The following is an 18,731-nucleotide window of genomic DNA, read 5'->3' as shown; positions in this document are numbered from 1 at the left end:
AAACCCTGTTTACTAGAACCGGAAAACTCTTTTTACCAGAGCCGGAAACTCTATTTCTACACATGTGACCAAGATAATTCCAATGGGCACGAAACTGGTGCCCATAGAAAACTGTTCATCGGGTTATCTGTTTGATGCAGTCAAACCTGGGGAGGCATAGCTTTTGATGATGGAAAGATTTAGGGAATCATTAAGGGAACTAGTATTTCTGAGATTGTTGTTTCAATCACTCATGCTGGCCTCAGAGGGACTAAACTTGGATCCCAGAAATCCATCAACATCCCAGATAGCAATGTTAGGTTCGAAGGTGAGACTTCAAAGGATCTAGTGGATCTAGACTTTGTTGCTTCCCATGCAGACATGGTAGGTGTATCATTAGAGATACTCGTGATATTATTGTGCTTCGCCAAGAACTGGAGAAAAGGAAGCTTCAGAACCTGGGGCTTGTTTTAATAATTGAAACTAAAAGTGGGTTTGAGAAGTTGCCCCTCTTGCTCTTGGAGGCAATGAAATCTCAAATCCTTTAGGGTTTATGATTGCCAGAGGAGATCTTGTTGTGGAGTGTGGGTGGGAAAGATTGGCTGAAATACAGGAGGAGATATTATCTATTTCCAGTGATGCTCACGTACCAGTTATTTGGGCAACTCAGGTCCTCGAATCACTTGTCAAATCTGGTGTTCCGACGAGAGCTGAGATTACTGATGTTGCAAGTGGAAGGAGGTAAGTGATCGAATTATATTTCCCTAGCTATTTTCACATGTTATCAATGAAATTTATCTACTGATTGTAATCAGTTTGAGCTACATAGGCACTTCCAGTAGTTAGGCAGCCAACTTTACATGCATTTTTCAGTGCCCTTAGAACAAATTTCATTTTTTAATGGTCTTCTGACTGTTATACCAGAGCATAGCAAACTGCAAACACATTTCCTTCTGTCATGTATAGTGTTCTTGTCCAAATTTGAAAGCAATCTGGCCTCTTTTTCTCAACATTTCTTTGTTTAAATAATACACACACACACTAGCAGTAGGCATATCACTTCCCTTCGAAATAGGATTTCAGTTAAGGCCTTTTTGTTTATTTTGTGGTTTTTGCCCATTTCTCCTAGTAGAAGTCAGTGCTTAAATGATCAAATGCATGGAACTCGGCATGATTAAAAGCTCCTCTTAATTTTTCCAGGGCAAGCTGCATTATGTTGAACAAAGGGCGACACATCGTAGAAGCTGTTTCAACTCTAGATAATATCCTCAACTCGAACTTGAAACAGATGAAAGCGGAAGTTAGGTCACTTGTTCCGTCCAGCCATCTCTTCTAGGGTAGTCCAGTTTCTTGCATCCCTATCTTAATTCTTGGGCTATGTAAATATCATTAGCATCAGTAACATGCACCCAGCTATAACTGCTATTTCAACTCTAGTTTATATCATGCAACGGTCCTATACTATATGATTAACAACCATTGTATTCGAAACGCTGTCTTTATCAACACCATCTATTACAATATACGTACGACGGTACGCGTCTGCATGTGCACATCATGTACAAAACTCAGACTCTCATTGGAAGCTTTATGCCAAGATACATACATTTCTTACATGTGGAGAGATGAGAGTTCCTAATCTGTTTTACGCACGATTTTTACATAATATTAGGTTCTTCAGCTGAGAGAGAGATCCTTCTATTGTTCTGCAGCAGTAAAATCAGGCTCTGCAGGCTACTGAAGCAGCTTAGGTGGAACCCCTCTCTGTCACTCTTGCTTTACTACTACGGTTTTTCCGTAAAGCACAACGAAGTGCATTGGCAGCGAACTGCGAAGCATAAATAGTTGCACCCAGCCTTGGTTAACTCCCACCAGCATAGGCCAAAGCATCTTGCAATCTATTCTATTCTCTAAGAGATTCTTCGAGTTTCTTTTTGCTGTAACGGCGCCAACCTGCTGGTATAAAACAAGCTGCCCGAGTCCTCCACTTCTGCAAATAGAACCTAAAAGTATGGCGCAGCTGCTTACTGTGAAGCCAGCGGAACTGGGAAGCAACAGACTTCATGTCATTTGCCATCAGAGCGGAAGCTTCAACTTCTGTAAGATCTCGGACAGTTCTGGTGGAGATAGGGAGGTTCGAAGAAGAATGCAGATGATTTGGTACAAACCTGCATATTTCCAATGAGAAATGAAAACAGAACCAAGTCCGAGATTGAAATGAAAACTGCAAAGCAGATCTCCAAGACAAAGGTACTAGTTTCAAGATTCTGACCCAAGAAATGCAAAAGCAGTAGCAAAAAATATATATCAGACACTGCTGTCTGATTTTAATAGCACTATTCTACCAGAATGAGAGAGGAAACAAAGAAATGGTTAGCCCATGAATAAAGACCAAACTTTAAATAAGCTCATTTGGAACGAAGATGGACATGGATCCAACAAGCCTAAATACAGAACATGATTAAGACCACCAGTCAACACTGGCTACATACTTTATGTGGACTGGAACAGTATTGGAGTGGTATCTATAATAGTTTGGGGAGAACAACCTTCTCTTTTAACACTAACGTCACTCAATGTTTTTTCATATATCTAGTTGATCCAACATGAATAAAACAAAAAAAAACATGAATACAAAAAAATAATAACAATAAAAAGACAAAACAAATAATGATTATTACAATGGTGGGATTTAAGAGGTTAAAGATACACAGTCAAATGCTAAAACTAGTTTCCACAAAATCAGAAGTTGCATGCCAATAAGCATATTAGAGTTCGGTATGTACATATATCTAATTATCTATAAAAGCTACCAGAGATAAACGCAAGTCATGCCTCAAACGAAATTCTGAACAAATTTTATCTTATAATGAGTAAAAAATTTATTCAAATTTGCTGAAATATAGCCCATCTAGTAAGAAGAAACAAGCAATGACTAGTGAACACTATATTGGAAAAGGAAAAAAATAAATGAAAGTGTCTTATCTAGCACACCTTAGATTTTGCAGACCCCACCAAAACAGTAAAAAAAATTCTCTAGAAAATCTTCCGACTACATAACACCAGATGGAAGGGCATCAAGGAATATCCCAAAGTTGAAAAGAGTTGTGTTGGGTGTTTGTATGGTACAAGATTGATTCAGCAACATACTAAAAGAAGAATCGCCATCACAGTTAAATGAATGAGGAGAGCATTCAGTATTGTTCCTACAGATGTCTTTCCATCACGGTTATTCCCTTTCATTGGAAAACAAGTGCCAAAAAGCCCCAAAAAACCTACAATAAAAGCTACTCATTTTCCCGGAGCTGAAGAATGAATTAAGCTTCAAGTCATAATAAGATATACAGTAAACTACAAGTTTAGTACCCCAGCTATCACTTCTGTTCCGTTTTGATCATCCAATTATCTTTTTTCAAAATCATATCTAACATTTAGTTTTGATATCATTTTGGTTACCCACCACTAAAAAATTAACAAAATTATTGATGTGACATTTTAAAAAAAAATCAATAATGACGTAGCATTATATTATGGTGACACGTCAGCATCATCGTTATTTTTTAAAGACGGGTGACCAAAATAAAACCTAGACTAAATGTTAGACATGATTTTAAAAGAAAAATAATAATAGAGTAACCAAAATAAAACAAAAGTGATAATTGAGGTACTAAAAATATAGATTACCATCTCCCTTAAAATGTCCATTATGCATTATTTACTTTTTTTGTCATTTTATTTTATATTTTTTTGACTCTTTATTATATAAAATATTATTAATAAAAACATGAAAAAATATTTTATAAACCTTCAATAAAGTAATTTTAAAATATATATTTTAATAGTATTTTGGTTCATGTAAAACTAAATATTTAAATTTAAAAATATAAAAAATTATTAAATATTTAATCACGTAGGGGTTGAACTAAATAATGAGAGTCTATGTTCTCAAATATTTTATCTAATTATAATTTAAGTCATTGTAAGTTTAAATATTAGATAAATTAGAAGTTGTTTTGTGAGTTTTGAGTTTTTTTTTATAAATTTGTGGTGAATACAAAGTATTATATGTACAAAGACTTTCAACTATTTGACAATGAACGCCATAACCCTACACACGTGCTTGAACTCGGAACCTCAAGGATAACAACAATCCCTTTATCACTAAGGTTGCTTGGTTCATGTTGAATTTTGAGTTTAAATACCTAATAAATCTTTATTTTCTTAAAAATAATATATTACGACTTTTGACAATATTTAATTATAGCTTCGACCGTGTATTACAGCTCCAGGATTTGTGAAAATAACTAGATTTCATATCATTAAAAGGTTTATCTAATGTGACTCAGAAAATTACACTCAAAACTACGGTCAGTTCTAGAGCAAAAATCAGCAAGCAAATTAAAGCTTCCACGGTTTGAGAATGAAGTCTAGAACGGTGAGCACTAACCACTCTTCTGCCCAAGTTATAAAATATTTATATATATTTTAGAACCTATTATGTCATTTATATATTTTTTAAAATCAAATATGAGCTTTTCTATAAACGGATAAACGTGTCCAAACTTGGTATCTTAATGTCAGATCTGGACTCGAATCCGTGCTTTAATCAAAGGATCCAAATCTGATCCGGATCCATCGGATCCAAAATTTTAGGATCCATACCTTATAAAACAGATTTAGATATATAGATTCAGGTCGGGTCCAAGATCTATTGCCATCCCTACTCTTAGTAGATATCGGAAGAGAACAATGAATGTCAACAAGTTCTTTGTGTCCAACCCCTTCAAGTCTCTCATTTAAGGTATGAAAATTAAAATCACCACCTGGAATAACATTTCCAAACAGCAAGTTAAAAAAACAAGCTAATTTTACCAAATTAAATGCCCATACATTTTCACATTGCAACAAAGGAGTTCCTATAAAAATGGAAAAGAATGGGTTTGGATCATATGAATAGTCAGGTGATTGTAAATTTTAATAGTCGGGACTCAACAAAGTAAAGTCATATGGTCAGGAGATCATTATGTAATTTTTAGTAGTCAGAAGATTAAAAAAGTACTATCCTATAGTATAGGAACCATTTGTACTTTACAAAAAAATAAACCCAAAGCATATAAATAGTTGTAGCAAGTATTGGGAGAAATAGATGGCAAAATCTAAGCGCACGCAGAGGACGGCCTCCCAATAGAATTGGATATGCATGGAAAGTGCCACGTTTCCCCTTCTCCCCGGTGCCAACCGACAATACCTCTTAATGCTTTCTTCAAATCTCTCTCGTCTTCATTTTCCTCTTTATACCCTTTCGCATTTCCTTCTCATTCACATCACTTTTTTTCTCAACAGAAAACGCTGCGCGACGCGGTCGATTCCCACCGATCTCCATTTCAGATTCGGATCCTCCACGCGTCCGACCTGCCCTGTAATTGCTGTCCGTTCCCCCCCCCGGATCGGATCAGGTTCTTTTATCCGGACTTCTTTTTTTTTTTTATTTTACAGTTTCGTTTAAATTTAATCGATAGTGCGGTCTTTTCTTCATATGTATTCAATCTCTGTTGCATGATTTATTAACTCTAGAAATGAGGCGAAGTATATTTGGAATCTCACCTTAATAATTCTAATTCTTGCTTCTTATGGACAGACTGTATTCCTGTTGCATTCATATATTTCCGTATATTTTCTGGTGTCATGATTGCAGTATTAGATATTTATATAGATTTTGATACATTGAGTTTTTTTTTTTTTTTTGTGTTTATAAGTTTTGAGATATTCTTGTATTTGCATTGTATTTCTATTATTTTCCCGTGGAGTTTTAGTTGCTTTTTTTTCATGCCTGTGCTATGTTGTGTAATCATAGCAGGTCCAGGTCTACTTTGAATAATAATTTAGTTCATCTAAATATATTACTATTATATTGAAATTGAAAGTGTAATTATTCAATTTTTGTTTGAAGCTATTCAATCTATCTGAATTGTAATAGTTAATTATGTTTCAGTTGTCTGAAAAAAAAAACGTGTTAATTAGTTTTGAGGTCCTTTTTGTTCAAAGGGGAATAATAGCAGTCGGGTACTTAAATTGCAGCTGTAGTCGTATTTTTGGTTGCATTACGTTTATCATGATTGCAGTAATAGTGTATGCTATTTGTCATTGTGGGTATTGTAGTTATGAAATAACGGCTCCGGATGGCACCTTTACCGCTATATAACGACCACAATTTCAATAGCGGAACACTATTTAAGTCCCTGATATCAGTACATACAAATTAAATTTCCCTGTAATTAAAAGTTTAAAACAATTGTTGCTTTCGATTTTGTAATCTTGCTGATTTGAGTTACCCACCATTGCTCGTGGGTTCAGAGAGGAACCAGGGGGCAGACAGGGGAATTGGTCCCTTCCAAGTATTATCAATTCAATTTAAGCCTCTTAGTCCTTTAGCTAAATGAAACCCCTTTAAAACTAAGTAATTAATTTAATCCATTTTAAATAAATTTTTAGCTTTAATCCCCCAAATTTTATAATTTAACTCGACCCGTATACATAAAATTTCTAGCTTTGTCTCTGCGTGGGTTTAAATATTCGTTACCATTTTAGGGAAGTTTTGCATTCAATACATTACTTTTACTGAATTTAAGAAATAATACTGTGTTGATTATGGTTTTCGTTCTATAAATATCACCTTAAGCTCTATCAATTAATTAACATTTTCCTTCTTCAAACTGGGAATATAGGAAAATTAAGGGTGCTTTTATAAGGTACTGTAAAGGGTTCGTATGCTTGTGCTGAATTAATCTTTTTGTGGAATTGTAAATTTCGGGCGAGTACAAGGATGATGGTTGATTCAAGCGCAACAACAAAACAGGTTCCCATCGTTAATATGATATCTGACAAAGGTGGTGATGGCGGATATGTTAGTGCAGGTTGGAAAGGTAGATACCCTTTTTCACTTGTTCTAAATAGTTGTTTTTACTTCTTATCATATGCATTACAAAATGTCATGATTTATTTTGTAAAATGATTTTTGTTTGTATGCTGTTTTAGTTATTTACTCTGATTTGATAATTTCGTTGATGTTTTAGTTCAATTAATGTGTTGCCTAATGATTGAAAGCTAGAACATTCTGTTGTTGGTACTATAAGCTACCGATCATTTATGCAATCTGAGAATTTTAACAATGTCTATTGTACATGTGTTGATATTGGTACAGTCTCGTAAATTTGCGCATGGTCTCATAGGGAATAAGTGAAAAAGGATCTTTTAGTTAATTATTTTCATCTGTTTGTCTTTACTTCCATTCGGTGGTTACCTAATTACTGGGTGATATGAAGAAGAATACTTTTGTTTCCTTGCAAGACTTGTAATATCATTGTTAATATCAATTGTATTCTCTTTTTAATTCTTTTACTTTCCAAAATCACCTTTTTCATAACTCATAAGTATTCTCCTCTTCAAGTTCTTCAAATAGACCATGCCTCTCACCTGAATATCTACATTTTGCATACAATCATCAATCTTTTCCTTGTGTCTAGAGGATATAGGCTATTGCCTATCGTGCATTACTGTTGTTTTATTTGTTGATTTAATGTTTAAGAGATTCAGATTTTGTTTGTTGTAATTTTGTACAAGTGATGCTATTAACCAAGATTAGATTTTAAGTCACTCTTACATGGTAGGTTTCTTGTCTGCTTGACAGTGAAGATGGAAAATTAAGCTATGGCTATTCAAGTTTTAAGGGAAAGAGATCAACAATGGAAGATTTCCACGATATTAAAACTTCCAAGATTAATGGGAAGACGGTCTGCATGTTCGGAATATTTGATGGTTAGTTTTCTTATAATTTGTTGCCTTGTGGAAGGTTATGAAATAAAAAAAAAAATATTGCCTCTGTGCTATTTATACTATTTGTCATCCTGGTTATGTGTTTTTGGATGATGAATAACGTTTCTAAAGAACAAGATTTCCTTTTATATCTGAAATGGAAGATTTTTGTTAACACCCCCCGGGGCAATTGAAAAATATCATGTGCAATTTCAGGGCATGGCGGTTCTCATGCTGCTGAGTATTTGAAGCAACATCTTTTTGAGAATCTAATGAAGCATCCAAAGTTCATGAGTGACACCAAACTTGCCATAAGTGTGTTCAAGATCTTTGATATTCTCAGTTTATGGAATATTTTAAAATGTTGCATATCCTACCTTTCACACACACACACCACAAAAACAAACACAGAAAAAAAGTGGTGTATATCATTTGCTATCAGCCCTCTATAGAGGATCCATGCATTACAAGTTCTCATACCTCTTTCTTGTTTTGAGTAAGCAAGAGATAGGATTGTATCCTACATAAAATGATTATCAAGTCATTTTAATCCTCTTTTATTCATTTCGGTTTTATTGTATATTGCTTCTAGGTGAAACATATCCACAGACTGATGTAGATTTCTTGGATTCTCAAAGAGATATTTATCGAGATGATGGTTCAACTGCTTCAACAGCAGTGTTGGTTGGCAACCATCTATATGTTGCCAATGTTGGAGACTCGAGGACTATAATATCCAAGGCTGGAGAAGGTATTCCATGCTTTTTCCTTTAAAAAAAATTGCGTATTAATATGTTACTTTCAAGTTCACTGCTACATGCATTAAAATATTTTGTAAATATTATTACTATTACTTGAAGCTGATGTGAATGGTTCAATGATATAATGACCCAGTAAACGGGAAGAAGGCTAGGCCCCATATTCTGAACACTTTTCTTTATTTCTTCCTTTACCAACTATAGATGATATGATACTTGTGGCTTGATGTGATGAAGAATTTTGAGAGGTTTGAATTTTTAAGCGGGGATTTCTAAAAGAAACTTCTTTTACCTTTTCAAGCTATCCCTCTCTCGGATGATCATAAACCTAATAGAAGTGATGAACGGAAGAGAATTGAAAATGCTGGTGGGGTTGTTATGTGGGCAGGTAAAATTGTTTAAGGATCTAGCTTGTCTTATTGAAGCCAGAACAAATATTTTCATTTATAGCTGGTACTCAAATCGGAAGTCCCGGTTCCTGAAATTTTATATTGAAATGTCTTGTTGATAATGTAAGGAACTTGGAGGGTAGGAGGTGTATTAGCCATGTCTCGAGCTTTTGGAGATCGCATGTTGAAGCAATTTGTTGTTGCAGAACCCGAAATTCAGGTGATCCTCAAAATCATATACTAATAAGATAGTAATCTTAAATTTTTTCTCTCATTTTATTTAATTTTTCTATTAATTTCTCCTATCGTATTGCTTTGGCCTCGGTAATATGGACTCATTTGGCAAAAGCATCATCTGATATGAAAACATTGAAAATTGCAACATCCTATTTCCATCCTTAATTCACCACAACCATAAGTCAGAATCTAATGTGTTAGAATGAGATGCTGAAGTAAAAATGTACTTGTTTATTCTTTTTAATTCGACTGTAAATGTTAAATAGCTTTGCCTCATTTTCTCTTCTGTTTTTTCTTGCTCCATCCCATTTCATCCCTAAATTTCGGTATCTACGGTGGTCGGACTACAACAATTCATATATCGTTTTGTGTTCAAGTTGTTTCTTTTCCTTCTAATGAGATACTTGTATTTCTTAATGTTTATTTCTCAGTATAAAGAGATAGATGAAGAGTTTGAGTTGCTTGTGCTTGCTAGCGATGGTTTATGGGATGTAGTGCCTAATGAGGTAAACCTCTCTCTAAAGTATCTATCGACGTATATCAACCATGTGCCTGGTCTTTGTTTCGATTTGTGAGCAACGTCTAATGATAAAGCGGTGGTAGTTATTCGGGACATATGAACTTGCTCCAAGGAAAGAAAAATAAAAGGGACAATACCAGCTCCTAGGAGCTTACTGATTTTCCCGGCAATATTAGATTAGATTGGTTGATCTTTCAATGCTTGAGGGGATTTTGTATTTACTTGTTGTAAGTTAAAATTATGTTAGCAGGACGCAGTTTTGCTAGCCGGGGCAGAAGAAGAACCCGAGACAGCTGCCAGAAAGTTGACAGAAACGGCTTTCACACGCGGGAGCGCGGACAATATAACATGCATCGTGGTTAGATTTCACCACGACAAGGCAGTTCCAGTTAATCTCAAACATGGGTAAAGGTCCCTTATACATATGGTTTGCAGTTTGATGTGTAGATTGATTTTGAAATCTCTATGTGCCTTTTATGGGCAATGTGCATTAATTATATAAAGGACGCGATTTGTTTGTTGGTTTTGGTCCCCTAATGCTCTGTGCCTCTGTGGTATTAATTATATATTCCGGCTTTCATTTCATTGTTTAGCTGGAAGTGTAATAAAAACCATTCCAGTTAGTACACTAATTGGTCATCTAGATTTGTTGAAATACAAGTTATTCTCACGCACTATACAACATTTAAAATATACTTTATGAGACGGTTTAGTATAACGAAAAGAAACAATTATAATAAAAACAATAACATATAGCTGATAAAAATGTTAAGCAAAATAGAGAAATTTATTTTATCTTATGTAAGAGGATTATATTTTTTATTTATTTTTTATACAAACTTGTATTTTCAAATAGAAGACTAAAATATAAAGTATAGTTCACAATAACAATAGATTTACGTTGGTTAGTTTGTTGGGTTTTTTTTTGGGGGGGAGTGATAGAGACGGTTGATGACCTCAAACGGACGAAGCTTATGCTGACCCCTGAAGTAGGAGGTGCAGCCGCAGATCTAGAATTTTTTTCAGAACAGGCACATACATAGTAACATAAAATTTTTAAATATAATGGATACAAATAAAATTTTAGAGTGGACATTATCTATAAAATAAATAATTAATCGAAAAAAATTCATATTTTAAGATGGGTATGAAAAATTTTAAGGTGGACATCATCAATAAAATAAGTAATTAACCGAAGAAAATTCGAATTTTAGTGCCACCATCACAACTACCGGCAAGCCGGGAAAGCTTCCCCAGGACACTAACAACTTGGTCACTGGTGTAGCCTTATTCGGAACTCTCAGCGGCCAGCTTGTGTTCGGTTAGCTCGGTGACAAACTAGGCCGCAAGAAAGTTTACGGTTACACTCTCATCCTCATGGTCTTCTACGCTTTTGCTCAGGCCTATCATTTGAATCCACCTCCGGTTCTAGGATCGGCACCCTTTGTTTCTTCATATTTTGGCTTGGTTTTGGCATCGGTGGCGATTATCCTCTTTCCGCCACAATCATGTCGGTGTTGGGAAATAAAATGAGTAACAAGTAATTTCCCTATAACCATATTAGTGAGAATGCGAAATAAAAGCAAAAAAATAATACACGAAATTGATAACGAAGTTCAGCCAATTTGCTTACGTCTCCGGACTGCTGCAGATCTTTTACTAAGAGAGAAATTTACAGGTGTTTACAAAACACTCACTACTCACAAGAAAGCTCTCTAGTATTGGGAGAAAGAAATGATTTTTGGGATGGTTTTGAAGCTAAATGAGCTAGGGTATTTATAGTTGAAGCTTAAGGATTTAATCTTGTAAATACCCTAAAGTTTAGGGATTAATTGTGATTATCCCATTATCATTTTTCAAGAAACATCTACCAAACTTTGAAAAACTATTTTTCAAAGAAACATTTACCAAACTTTGAAAACCATTTTCAAAAAAACATTTACCAAACTTTGAAAATCATTTTTTCAAAGTTGGTTGCCAAACTTTGAACTTAACAATACTGTTGAGTTAATCGATTGACGAATATGGCCAAGAGGGGGTGAATTGGCAATTAAAATTTTGGTGGAAGCTTTTGCAGAAAATTGAAAGAAATTTGCACAGCGATTTAGAGTGGTTCGACTTTCTCAACCAAATTCTACGTCCACTACCTTAGCTATCCACACTAAGGATTTTCCACAAATTCACTAATTTGTATTTCTTTTGAGGACAAAGAGTAACCTTACAAACCCTTAAGAATTATACCCCAAATTCTTGAGAACACTCTCTCCCAAAGAGAACAATACAAATTTGCAAACTTACAAGGAAATCCTCACAAGGTAGATTGTTTGCACAATTCTAGAACAAAGAAAAGAACACTCAAGAATGAATACAATTGAGCACAATAAGTGTTCTTGAAAGATGAATATTGAATGAAAGATAGGCTTGAAATGTTCAAACTTGAGGCTTGATGCTTTCTCTTTGATTCTCTCTTAATTCTAGTTGCTTGATGTTTCTTGTTATTGATCAATGCTTCTAAGCTTGCTTAAATACACCTTGAATCACTTCTGAACGTTGGGGATGATTATTGGAGATAATAGAGCCGTTTAAGTGTGAAATCATTTAATAAAACAGCTTGGAGCGTGGGGGGAATCGGTACCCCTCATGGGGAATTGGTTCCCTAAGTCTAAAATTCAAATATTTCGACCGTTGACCAGTGGGGGAATCGGTTCCCTCTGAGCATTCTGGAATTCTTGGAGCCAAACCATTCAGGGGGAATCGATTCCCTCTGAGCAATCTGAAATTTTTGGCTTTGAAATGGTTCGAAATATTTTGTAAAATCGTTTTGAAATTATTTTAAGATTAAAACTTAATTTTACACTTGAGTAAGGATTTAAAATGAACTTTGAAATACTTTGAGTAATATTTTGATATTCGATTTAATATATCGAATATGCTTAGAAAAATCATTTTCAAAATTAAAATTCTTTTAATTTAATTTGTTATATCGAAACATCAAAATGTTTTCAACAAATACTTTCAACAATCTCCCCACTTGAAGACTGATTTTAATATGCCTTCACACCTCGATCAATGCAGCAGCATTTTTGGTCCTGTTATTCTAGCATGCCAACTGAAGTTGAACACAACTTCAGTTTGTCAGTGGTCACCGTCTTTGTCAACATGTCTGCCGGATTTTGAGCTCCACTAATCTTCTCAAGCTTCAAAATCCCATCTTCCAGAAAAGACCGGATAAAATGATATTGCAATTGTATGTGCTTCGTACTGGAATGAAAAGACGGATTCTTTGCTAGATGGATAGCACTTTGACTGTCGCAATACAAGACATTGTTTTCTTGTTTCTTGTCTAACTCTTCCAAGAAAACTTTGGAGCCAAACCATCTCCTTGTTGGCTTCCGTAACAGCGACATATTCTGCTTCACTTGTGGAGAGAGCAACTATCTTTTGTAGTTGAGAAACCCAACTCACTGCAGGCTAAGTCAGCATCTACATAGCCTGTCAGTATCATATCTCCACCTTTGAAACAAAGTGTTTTGTTTGTGGTACCTCGCAGATATATGAGGATCCATTTGACTGCTTCCCAATGTACCTTGCCTGGAATATTCATGTACCTGCTAACAGCTCCCACTGTATGAGCAATATCTGGTCTGGTACAAACCATGGCATACATCAGACTTCCAATTACTGAGGCATATGGCACATTCACCATGTGTGCACGTTCTTCCTCCGTCTTTGGTGACTTTTCTTTGGAGAGTCTAAAATGAACACCTAAAGGTGTAATTACTGGTTTAGCATCTTGCATGTTGAACCTGGAGAGTAAATTGTTGATGTACTCAGCCTGTGATAACATCAAAGTCCCCGACTTTGTGTCTCTCTTGATCCTCATCCCTAGAATCTACTTTGCAGCGCCCAGATCTTTCATTGCAAACTGCTTCGATAATTTTTGCTTCAAGTTTATAATCTCTTGCATGTCTGAACCTGCAACAAGCATGTCATCAACATACAACAATAAAATAATAAAGTTGTTGTCGAACTTCTTGATGTAGCAACAATGATCTGTTTGGCATCTGGTAAAACCACTACTACCCATGAAGCTATCAAACTTATTGTACCACTGTCTAGGAGCTTGTTTTAAACCATACAATCTCTTCTTCAATCTGCATACCAGGTTTTTCTTGCATGCCTCTATGAAGCCTTCTGGCTGCCTTATATAGATTTCTTCCTCCAAAACACCATGAAGGAAAGTTGTCTTCACATCTAACTGCTCAAGGTGTAAATTTTCTGCAGCTACAATTTTCAACACCAGTCTGATTGTAGACAGTTTTACAACTGGAGAGAAAATTGCATTGTAGTCAATACCTTCTTTTTGCTAAAAACCTTTGACAACCAATCTTGCTTTGTAGCGTTTGCTCCCATCATGCTCTTTTTTGATCCTCTAAATCCACTTGTTGTGGAGCGCTTTCTTGCCTGGTGGTAATTCAGCTAATTCCCATGTCTGATTTGACATAAGCGAGTTCATCTCATCTTTCATGGAAGACTCCCACTTGACTGAATCCTCCACTTGCATTGCTTCATCATAGCACTCTGGTTCACCATTGTCAGTCAGCAACAAGTAGTGCAAAGAATGAGAATATCGTTGGGTTGGTTTAGGAATTCTGGATGAGCATCTCAGTTCTGGTGTGCTTGGTTCTTCTTGAACTGCTTCAGGATTGATCTGAATATCATTTCCAAAAATCTCCTCAAACTCAGCAAATTCCTTTGTTTCAGTTTTGGTATTGGAGCTACTTGATTCTATGGTTGCCCTGTCTTTGTACATCACATTCTCATTGAAAATGACGTCTCTACTTCTGATGATCTTCCGATTTTCATAGTCCCAAAACTGGTAACCGAACTCATCACCGCCATAACCAACAAATACACATTTGTTGGACTTAGCATCAAGTTTACTTCTTTCAGCAGAGTCTATGTGTACATAAGAAATACAGCCAAACACTCTTAAGTGTGAAAGGTTTATTTCTTTCTTGCTCCAAACTTCCTCTGGTATTCTGCCATCCAAAGGAACTGAGGGCCCACAGTTGATCAGGTAAGCTGCAGTGTTGATAGCTTCAGCCCATAAAAATTTGGCCAATCCGGCATGTATCCTCATGCTTCTAGCACGTTCATTCAGAGTTCTGTTCATGCGCTCTGCTACTCCATTCTACTGCGGTGTCATGGGAACTGTTGTCTCCATCTTGATCCCATTGTTTGCGCAGAAATCTCTGAATCTACTATTTTTGTACTCTCTGTCGTTATCAGACCTCAACCGCTTGACTTTCAAACCAGTCTCATTTTCCACCATGGCCTTCCATTTTCTAAAGGTATCAAAGACTTCTGATTTCTTCTTCATAAAATAAACCCACACCTTCCTTGTAGAATCATCGATGAAGGTGACATAATATAATGAGCCTGCAAGAGATGGAACTAGAGATGGTCCACATACATCAGTATGAACCAACTCTAACCTTTCTGCCTTGGGTGTCTTGCCAATCTTTGCAAAGCTGACTTTCTTTTGTTTACCAAAGATGCAATCTTCGTATAGTCCGACATCTACATTCTTTAGATCCGGCAGCTTCCCTTTTGACAAAAGTGTTTTCATCCCTTTCTCGCTCATATGGCCAAGCCTTTGGTGCCACAAGTTTGATTTTCCATCAGCATCTGCTACTGCAATGATATTCTCTAAATTTGAGGTTACATAGAGAGTATCAGTCTTCTTACCACGAGCAATGACGAGTGCTCCTTTGGTAATCTTCCATTCACAGCCTGAAAAGGTTGTACTATAACCTTCTACATCAAGCTGTCCTACAGAAATCAAATTTCTTTTAAGGCCATGAATATGTCTCACTCCTGTCAGCTTCCAGGTGGTCTGGTTTGGCAGCTTTAATCGGATGTCTCCTTTTCCGACGATCTTCAAGGTTTCATCATCGGCTAGATGAACCTTCCCAAAATCACCACTGGCATAGTTCTCTATGATTTCTCAGCATGGGGTGGAGTGGAAAGATGCCCCTGAATCCAAGATTCATGATTTAATCGGACTGTTGACGCTTAGAATCATGACATCACCTGTCTCCTCTGTCACGTTGGCAGAATCCTGTGCGCCGGTATTTTTCTTCAGTGCTCGGCAATCTCTTTTAAAGTGACCCTTCTTGCCGCAGTTATAACAGGTAAAATCTTTCTTTCCCGTTATTGATTTTCCCCTTCTGGATTTTGATCTGCCACGATTTGAATATTTTTGAAGTTCTCCCTCTGGACTCCGTGTACAAGGCTAAGGAGGTTGATGCTTCACCCGATTCTCTCCGTCGAATTTCTTCGCTCAATACCAGATCCCAAACATCATCGAATTTTAATTTGTTATTTCCCGACGAGCTGCTGACTGTTGTAAAGTAACATTCCAACTGTCTGGTATAGATGATAAGAGAATTAAAGCTCGAACTTCATCATCAAATTCAATTTCCACGGAACTCAACTGGGTTGTGATTGTGTTGAGTTCATTCAAGTGTTGAGCCACTGATGCCCCTTCCGCCATCCGCAAATTGAACAATCGCCTCATCAAATGAATTTTGTTTGAGGCCAATGGCTTCTCATACATACTAGAGAGAGTCGACATAAGACTCGCCGTGGTCTTTTCCTTTGCTATGTTGAAAGCAACATTGCGGGATAACGTCAGTCGGATAACTCCGAGGGCTTGTCTGTCGAGAAGAGCCCAGTCTTCATTCTTCATGCCTTCTGGTTGCTTTCCTGAGAGGGGTTGATATAGATTTTTCTGGTACAAAAAATCTTCGATCTGCATCTTCCAAAAGTCATAGTTTGCACCATCGAACTTTTCAATTTTCACCTTCCCTTCGTCTGCAGCCATCGCTCTCACTCCAATATGGCTTCGTTTGGATCATTTCTGACAATTCTTGCGAATCACCGTGTATTAGAACACCTCCGTCGACAAATTCGTATTGCTGACAAAATTTTTACTATTCACGAAATTCACTATTCATGTGAATAGTAATGAATAGTAACCTCGCAAAAAATTGACAAAATTCACAACCAAAAGCTCTGATACCAGTTGTTGGGAAATAAAATGAGTAACAAGTAATTTTCCTATAACTAGATTAGTGAGAATGTGAAATAAAAGCGGAAAAATAATACATGAAATTGATAACGGAGTTCAGCCAATTTGCTTACGTCTCCGGACTGCTGTAGATCTTTTACTAAGAGAGAAATTTACAGGTGTTTACAAAACACTCACTACTCACAAGAAAGTTCTCTAGTATTGGGAGAAAGAAATGATTTTTGGGATGGTTTTGAAGCTAAATGAGTTAGGGTATTTATAGTTGAAGCTTAAAGACTTAATCTTGTAAATACCCTAAAGTATAGGGATTAATTGTGATTATGTCATTATCATTTTTCAACAAACATCTACCAAACTTTGAAAAACTATTTTTCAAAGAAACATTTACCAAACTTTGAAAACCATTTTCAAAAAACATTTACCAAACTTTGAAAATTATTTTTTCAAAGTTGGTTGCCAAACTTTGAACTTAACAATACTTTCAACAGTCGGAATAGGCTAACGAAAAGACTCGTGGAGCGTTTATTGCTGCGGTTTTCGCCATGCAAGGAGTTGAGATTATATTTTCCGGCTTGGTTTCCATGATTCTTTCGGCTATCTTCCTTAAGCTTTATCTGGCACCTAGTTTTAAAGATGATCATGTATTTTCCACACAACCGGAAGCTGATTATCTATGGCGGATTGTGCTCATGTTCGATTCGTTACCGGCTCTTCTAACGTATTATTGGCTGAAGAAGATGCCGGAACCGGTCGTTACACTGCGATTATTCAAGGGAATGCCAAACAAGCGGCGGCTGACATGGGCCGAGTTCTTGAAATTGAACTCGATGTTGAATCAGATATAAGCTTTCACAATTTAAAGCGGCGAACCAATACGGGTTATTATCACATGAGTTCTTTAAACGCCAAGGGTATCATCTTATAGGTAATGTTATTATCCGACAATATCAAATCATATTAAATCTCGTCTGTTATACTTTTATTATCAACGTTGATATCATTTTGTTTATTATTTTGGCTTCTAAATTCTTGACAGGTACAATGACCACTTGGTTCTTGTTGGATATTGCTTTCTACAGTCAAAACCTAACCCAAAAACGACATTTTCCCAGCCATGGGTTTAACCAATAAAGCTCCTGATGTGAACACCATTAGAGAAGTCTTCGAGTCCTCGCGCGCCATGTTCGTTGTTGCTTTGCTTGGTACATTCCCAGGGTACTGGTTCACTGAAATTTTCATAGAAAAGATCGGTCGTTTCGTCATCCAACTGGTTGGATTCTTCATGATGTCCATCTTCATGCTCATTCTTGGCGTCAAATACGATTATCTCAGGGATAATAATAAGTTCCTATTCGTTCTTCTTTATGGGTTAACGTTCTTTTTCGCCCACTTTGGCCCCAACAGTACAACCTTTGTGCTACCGGCGGAGCTGTTCCCTACGAGATTGCGGTCCACTTGTCATGCGCTGAGAGGAGCATCGGAGAAGGCTGGAGCCATGATCGGAGCTCTCGTGGTACAATCATATACATTGGACGGAAATGTTAAGAAAATCAAGGCTGCCATCATCACTTTGGCCTTTACAATCATGTTGGGATTTTGTTTCACATTCCTGGTCCCAGAAACCAAAGGTCGGTCTTTAGAAGAAATTTCAGGCGAGGATAGTGGTGGTGGCGGCCAACATGAAACTCAAATGGCCGCCGCCGTATCGGTTTCTATGCATGGAAACGGCCGCTTTGAAGAGATTTGAGGTGCCTAACTAGCTAGCTTAGAGGTGTGAAGGGGAAAAATAGGCTAGAGAAACGATTGGTTTTCAGCCTGGTTTTTCGTTTGGTTTTTAATGATTTATGGCCGTGATGTACGAATAAGAGTTTAACAACAATCGCTTAGTCTAATGGAACGAGACATTAGGTCTCTGTAAGGTAAGGAGTTTGAATCTTGGT

At 36.5% G+C, this 18,731-nt stretch overlaps 1 protein-coding gene and 1 pseudogene across 2 annotated transcripts; both read left to right on the top strand.

Moving 5' to 3' along the window:
- Positions 1-6,676: 6,676 nt before the first annotated feature.
- Positions 6,677-10,129, top strand: LOC120167042 (probable protein phosphatase 2C 76). 2 transcript variants are annotated; one of them, XM_039176170.1, is made up of 8 exons: positions 6,677-6,901; positions 7,665-7,794; positions 8,008-8,106; positions 8,384-8,542; positions 8,851-8,937; positions 9,067-9,158; positions 9,607-9,681; positions 9,946-10,129. In XM_039176170.1, the coding sequence occupies exons 1-8, from the start codon at positions 6,803-6,805 to the stop codon at positions 10,102-10,104; spliced, it is 900 nt and encodes a 299-aa protein (XP_039032101.1). In that variant the 5' UTR covers positions 6,677-6,802; the 3' UTR covers positions 10,105-10,129. The 2 variants fall into 2 exon arrangements, with proteins under 2 accessions (XP_039032101.1, XP_039032102.1); XM_039176171.1 differs by having other exon boundaries at positions 6,678-6,901; positions 9,962-10,125.
- A 540-nt stretch (positions 10,130-10,669) lies between these two features.
- LOC120167011 lies at positions 10,670-18,538 on the top strand (annotated as a pseudogene).
- The last annotated feature ends 193 nt before the right edge of the window (positions 18,539-18,731 follow it).

Source organism: Hibiscus syriacus, unplaced genomic scaffold (assembly GCF_006381635.1).
Source record: "Hibiscus syriacus cultivar Baekdansim isolate YM2019G1 unplaced genomic scaffold, ASM638163v2 tig00111659_pilon, whole genome shotgun sequence".
Classification (NCBI taxonomy): Eukaryota; Viridiplantae; Streptophyta; class Magnoliopsida; order Malvales; family Malvaceae; genus Hibiscus; species Hibiscus syriacus.
This window is presented reverse-complemented; position numbering and strand designations above follow the sequence as displayed.

Bases quoted from the DNA above. Each gene is read 5' to 3' on its own strand.
- LOC120167042 (XM_039176170.1), top strand. From the start codon at position 6,803: ATGATGGTTGATTCAAGCGCAACAACAAAACAGGTTCCCATCGTTAAT. The intron at 6,902-7,664 runs GGTAGATACCCT...TGTCTGCTTGAC, and splicing joins ATGTTAGTGCAGGTTGGAAA to AGTGAAGATGGAAAATTAAG. The intron at 9,682-9,945 runs GTAAACCTCTCT...TTATGTTAGCAG, and splicing joins GGGATGTAGTGCCTAATGAG to GACGCAGTTTTGCTAGCCGG.